At 49.2% G+C, this 6,512-nt stretch overlaps 1 protein-coding gene across 1 annotated transcript; it reads left to right on the plus strand.

Annotated features, from left to right (window-relative positions):
• The first annotated feature begins 1,035 nt into the window (after positions 1–1,035).
• On the plus strand, positions 1,036–6,090 carry Prss42p. Its single transcript, XM_021205890.1, has 5 exons — positions 1,036–1,237; positions 1,560–1,716; positions 2,005–2,267; positions 3,690–3,850; positions 5,875–6,090. Exons 1-5 carry the CDS (start codon positions 1,036–1,038, stop codon positions 6,088–6,090), a joined length of 999 nt encoding a protein of 332 aa, XP_021061549.1.
• Positions 6,091–6,512: the final 422 nt, after the last annotated feature.

Genomic DNA, 6,512 nt, shown 5'->3' on the forward strand with positions numbered 1-6,512 from the left:
TTGAACTCAGAAATCTGCCTACCTCTGCCTCCCGAGTGCTGGGATTAAAGGCGTGCACCACCACACCCGGCAGATCATTTTCATCATGGTTGGAAACATGACAGCATGAAGGCAGACATGCCGGAGGAGGAGCTGAGAGTTCTATATCATGGTCTGCAAGCAGCAGAAGTGACTATAAACCACACTGGGCACAGCTTAAGCTCAGGAGATCTCAAAGCCCGCCCCTGCAGTGACACACTTCCTCCAACAAGGCCACACCTCCTAATACCGCCATTCCCCATGGGACAAGTTTTCAAACACGGGAGTCTATGGGGAGTCTAACAGGGATGAGGCCCAGGATCAGAGGCCCTGAGCCTCTGGGCAACAAAGAGAAAGCCGTGAGTTACCACAGAAGACACCAAGGACACAGAGTAGTAGAGATGGGCTGACCTATGGGTATCTTTGGTGGCTAACTTAAGAACATATATTTATTTTTATTTTCTGAGTCTGAGGGCCCACAGAGGCCAGAGGAGGGCGCTGCATCCCCTGGAACTGGAGTTGAGAGTGGGGTTGAGTTTCCATGTGGAAATTGAACATCAGGTCCTTCGCAAGAGCGCTGAGCGCTCTTAAACATTGAGCCACCTCTCCAGGCCTGGACATTTGCAAATTTTCTTTCAACTTGTCCCATAGCTCAGAGAGAAGAATAGCCTACAGGTAGAAGTCTGGTGAATGAATCTCGGTTTGAGGTGCCTTTTTGGAGACCTAGGGGTTCTCCTCTCATCCCCAGAGTTCTGTCCTTACCAGGCTCCACAGGAAGTAAGGGGTCCTGAATTGGGAGGTCTCCATCAAGGATGGCTTTCCCCTCTGTCCAGGCCGGGGTGTGTTCAGCGTGCCATGAACTGAGTGAAAGCAAGAAGCCGTGATGCCTCTGACTCACGGGCGCCTCCTGCAGCCCTCCGGGGAGCCCGTTTCTCCTGACAGAACCGAGGGTGGCCACGTGAGCCTGGGGAGCGGGTGCCACCTTACTGGGAGATGGGGGGTGGCCTACATGGTGGCATGGCGTCCGGAGGTGGCTCCCTGGGCCTCATAGCCTGCCTCTTGCTGCTTCAGCCAAAGCCCTGGGCAGCCGCCTCTGTACTCTCTACTTCCGGTTTCCCCTCAGGGCTTAGTGAAGGCAGGGGGGACACCCCACCACCACCCACCCGGGCGCGCAAGTCCAAGGCTACCACCCGCTCTCCCTTCATGAACTTTTCCTTAGGTAATCTGGTAAGGGTTGTCTGTGGCAAGGAAGGGGAGGGCTGGGTCAAGGCCCACAGTGAGAGCTAATGGCTCCCTGAGAGGCACGGGTGTAGCTCAGGCCACTGTTGTGTAGAGTTCGGTTGCCTTGCCTGTGGCTTCAGGGGAGATGACTGCCACAGGGCCAGAATGACGCGGTAGCCTTGAGGGTCTGAAGTGCCTGTGGTGTTCAACAGGACATAGCCTCCTTCTTGGCTATCGTTGGGGGCACGTGGTGCTTTCTGTGGAAACGCTAACATGAAGAGAGAGCCTAATGCTTATGAGTCCTTTTCATCCTCCCTCAGTGTGTGGCCAACCCTTTATGAAGATCATGGGAGGGGTGGACGCTGAAGAGGGGAAGTGGCCCTGGCAGGTGAGCGTTCGGGTCAGACACATGCATGTCTGCGGAGGTTCCCTCATCAATTCCCAGTGGGTGCTGACTGCCGCCCATTGTATCTACAGGTGAGGAGTTGTGGGGAGGCTTCTGGAGGGAAACCCTGCTGTCTAATCTACCTGCCTGACAAAAACATTCCAGAGCAAAAGAAGGACGTGGCCCTGCTATGACCATCTTGTCACTAAAATACTTAGGGTGTGGCATAAGCAAAACAGTTGAGAGATTAATAAAGAGTTTTAGTGACAGAGACAGGATGATAGAGATTGGGGACATGTTGAGAAGCAGGGACCGAGTGGAAGAGGTGTAACAGAGCTTGGCAGGGTCATGGCTAATGAGGCAACACGTTTTTTCCACAGCCGAATCCAGTACAATGTCAAGATGGGTGATCGGAGCGTCTATCGACAGAACACAAGTCTGGTGATTCCCATCCGGACCATCTTTGTCCACCCTAAGTTCTCCACAGCTGTCGTGGTTAAAAATGATATTGCCCTCCTCAAACTCCAACACCCTGTGAATTTCACCGCTAACATATACCCTGTCTGCATCCCTTCAGAGAGTTTTCGCGTGACAGCTGGGACCAAATGTTGGGTGACAGGATGGGGCAAGCCAGAGCCAGGCGGTAAGACTGGCGCTCAGAAGGAAGTTCAGCCTTCTTCCTGGGGTAGAAACAAATGGTTCCAAGAGGCGCAAAAGAGAGGCAGACTCCTTGGCAGGCGTGTGTGTGTGTGTGTGTGTGTGTGTGTGTGTGTGTGTGTGTGTGTTGTTTGGGCAGGCAGTTTGGCAGGAGTCAAGGTCATGGTCAGCTTAGGTGATCCTTAGTCTTGTGTTGAAATCTTTTGTCACAACACAAATATCTGATGACAGCCCACAAAAGGTATCTCTCCCTCCTGGGAACTGGGATTGTGTCAAATCTCCTTTTGCAGGCTTGTGGGGCAGTATGATGAGTGGTTATAGGAACTGCTAGTTTCCCAGTAGACAAAGGCCCAATGTGATGGAATTCTCCTGGGTGGATATCCAGATCTGATTTATTTTATTTGGTTTGTTATGGGTGTTTTGCCTCCATGCATGTCTGTGTATCAAATGCCTGACTGATAGCTCTTGGGTGTCACAGTCCCTGGGACTGGAATTGTGCATATGGAGTTGTGAGTCTCCATATGCTGAGGGAGGTGAACCCAGGTCCTCTGAAAGAATAAGTGCTCTTAACTGCTGAGCCATTTCTCCATCACCTTGGGTGGATTTTGCCTCATGACAGGATGAGCTGCTGGCCAGCTTCTCAATGGAAGTACCTGCCTTGGTATTTATGGAGTTCCTTGTGCCTAGAGGAATTGGGTGAGCCACAGGTCTCTGTTGGTATGCTTCTTATCCGTGAGAAGTCAACTGCGATACCTTTTAGGGTTCTATCTCTTGAGAGCCTGTGATCATGTTCTAGAAAGTGAAGAAAATTGGCTGAGTGTGGTGTTACGTGCAGAAATATGGAGAGTTCGAGACAAGTCAGGGCTATGTAAAGACCCCATCTCACTGACAAAAAAATAAAAGATGCACAGGCTATCCTCTCTATTGCACTGACATCAGTAATGAGTTTGATGGGCTGTCATTTCTTCATCCTTTCAGGCCTTGCTTCCCCTTCAGAAATATTATTCTTCTTTTGTCTTACTTTTCCCCCTTTTAAGCATGAGACTTGGACCCAGGGCCTTAAGCGTGCTGGTGAAGGGCTCTAGCATGAAGCTGTATTCCCTGCCCTTTCTACTTTTTGTTTTGAGGCAGAGCCTTGGACTCACACCGTAGCTCAGGCAAGCCTTGCACTTGAGACTCTCCCACCTTGGCCTCCCATGGACTTACAGACTTAGGCCATTATGCCTGGCTCAATCCTGCCTGTTACTCAATTTTTTTTCTTTTTCCTATCACAGTTTTTAGTTTTACTTTCTCCCGTGTCAGATGGGGACAATATTAACTTCCCTGCCTTTGTCTAGGGGGATTCTTGGGTGTTTGAGTGCATGCTGTCCACTGAGCAGATTTATACACTGCTGATCTTTTTCATTAGCACCACAAGTTCCGACAGAAATCCTCCAGGAGGTGGACCAAAATGTCATCCTTTATGAGGAATGTAATGAGATGCTGAAGAAAGCTACCTCAAGTTCTGCTGATCTCGTCAAGAGAGGCATGGTCTGTGGCTATAAAGAAAGAGGAAGGGACGCCTGTCAGGTGCGTTCACGGGCTCCTTCCTTAGCCCCAGATGTCAAGGCCTGAGTTATTTGCTAACTCTCTTTTACTCAAGAAAATTCTCGGGGAGAGCCCCGACACCCCATGGCTCCAGGAGCTGGCCTCACCATATCTTTCTGTGTAGCACAGGATAGCCTTGAACTTGAGATCGGCTTGCATCAACCTCCCACGTGTTGAGATTACAGGGAGACACCACCGTGTCCAGCTGGTTTGGTCCTCTCTAAAGGACCTGTGTAGGTGGATGTGTGGGGTTCCTGTTTATGTGTTGAAGTTGGGGGTGGGTAATATAACAATGCTTTGCATCGAGTTCCCCTATGGGGCAGTTCCCACGACAAAGGGAACATGAGCCCGTGTTCACCCAGTTAACCCATATCACAACCTGGCAACATAACACCATAGCTGTCAGACTTCTGTGGAAGTTCAAAGACATGAACTGAAGACCTTCTTGTGATATTATTTTTAGAGATAGGGGTGAATATGCATAGGGGATCAGAGGTCTGAGTGGACTTCTTATGTTGTCCAAGTGTGTGGTATATACTTGGAATTCCAGCACTCACGAGTTTGAAGTAGGAAGATCAAAAGTTCAAGGCCAGACTAGCCTACATAGTGAGTCTTGGTTATGTAGGGAGATCTAGTCTCCATTTCAGGGGTGGGAAGTGAAGGGCAGTAGACAAGAAACCCTAGGCTTGTACCCCTGTACTAGGGTAGAGGATGCTGATGTGTTAAGTACCTGGAGCAATAAGATTGGGCTGAATGTGGCCAAGTTTCTAGAGTGGACCAGGCAGACGTGGGAAGTGCGGCTGGGTGAACATGGCCAGATTTTCCTTTTAGATCAGTGGCTCCCTTGGATGTATAATTCCAGAATTAAGATGCCGTTAAGTTCTGACCAGGGTCTAGGGCAACCAAACAGTGAGGCAAGCATGTTTGAGGTAAAATTATCAGCTCATGAGAGGGTAGAGGTGGTAAGGGATACTGAGAAGGTCTATGGTTGGTTTGTTTGTTTGCTTATTTTATGTGTATGAGTACACTGTAGCTGTCTTCAAACACCCCAGAAGAGGGTATCAGATCCCATTACAGATGGTTGTGAACCACCATATGGTTGCTGGGAATTGAACCCAGGACCTCTGGAAGAGCAGTCAGTGCTCATAACTGCTAAGCCATCGCTCCAGTCCCATGGAAGCCTATGTTTTGTTTTTTGGTTTTTGTTTTGTTTTTTTGTTTTTCACTGAAATGGTTGTTAGGGTCTCTGAAGTAGGTTTGGGAGAATATGCATAAATGGGCTCTATAATTCACAAGGATCTTGCTGTATAGGTTAGGGGAGAAATTGCATTAAATGCAAAGAGCTGCTACATAGCAATGATATTTAATGGGATTTTAAAAAAAAGGTTTGTCTTTATTTTATGTGTGTGAGTGATTTGCTATCATATATTTATGTGTGCCATGTGCATGCAGTGCCTGCAGAAGCCAGAAGAGGGTGTAGGACGCCTTAGAACTGGAGTGGCAGGTGTTGGTGGGTCACCATGTGGGTGTTCTCAACTAACCCAGCATCCTCTGCAGAAGGAGCAAGCGCTCTTAACCGCAGGGCCAAGTCTCTGGTCCCTTGGAAGTGGAATTCAGAATTTAACATCACGTAACTCGAGAAATGACGAAGATAACCTCAGAGCAGATTAACACTTCCCCATTAACTCTTCAGTGACCATAGGTATAAACCCAGTTCCAACATTTGTGTATTAATAGAAGCTTGGGCGTGGCAAGGATGCTTCCCCCCCCCCCTCTATTTCTGAGTCAGTAGTCCGGTAGGCTTGAACTCCCTGAAATCCTTCTGCCTCACTCACCCTCACTAGGGCTGGCACTATAGGCATATGCCACTGAACTTGGCTCTGGCTGGACCTTTGGGGTGCCCAAGGAAACTGTATGAGCCTGTCCCAAGTGTCTTCCAGTGTAATTAGTGAAACCCATTGGGGCTCAGTCCCATCCTCACTATTTGTTTCTTTCTCTTCCTTCAGGGAGATTCTGGAGGCCCGTTGTCCTGTGAGTTTGATAACAAATGGGTGCAGGTAGGAGTTGTGAGCTGGGGCATCAGCTGTGGTCGCGAAGGATACCCTGGAGTTTATACAGACGTTGCCTTCTACAGCAAGTGGCTAATTGCCGTGGTGAACCAAGCTGATTGTTTGCATCCGGTCGTCTTCCTCATCTCGCTGCTGTGTTCGCTGACCTCGTGACATCCTGTGGACACGGTGATGGCTCATCTCATTCCCATCCTCTTTAGAGCCCCTCTCGTTTGACCTTCCCAATGCCCTTTCTTCAAATCCCTTGCCCCAGAGAGAGCCACAGTGAAATATGTCGGGGATCTGAGAGACTTCAAAGTGTTCTGCCTGGTGTTCTGGTCACCTGGTCACCTGGTCACCATCCTTGGCCATAACACTCCTGAGTTGTGCTCTGCCTGGCAGTAACGAAGGTTAGTCAATTCCAGTTAGAATTGGCCTGCTAGGTCAATGACAGTGGTTTGAGGGCTCTCACCTCAGACTCTGCCACACTAGATCTAGCTTGGTGATGAAAGAGAGAGAGAGAGAGAGAGAGAGAGAGAGAGAGAGAGAGAGAGAGAAAGAGAGAGTTAGAAAAAGTGAATTGTCATATTTTGTTT

Source organism: Mus pahari, chromosome 10 (assembly GCF_900095145.1).
Source record: "Mus pahari chromosome 10, PAHARI_EIJ_v1.1, whole genome shotgun sequence".
Lineage (NCBI taxonomy): Eukaryota > Metazoa > Chordata > Mammalia > Rodentia > Muridae > Mus > Mus pahari.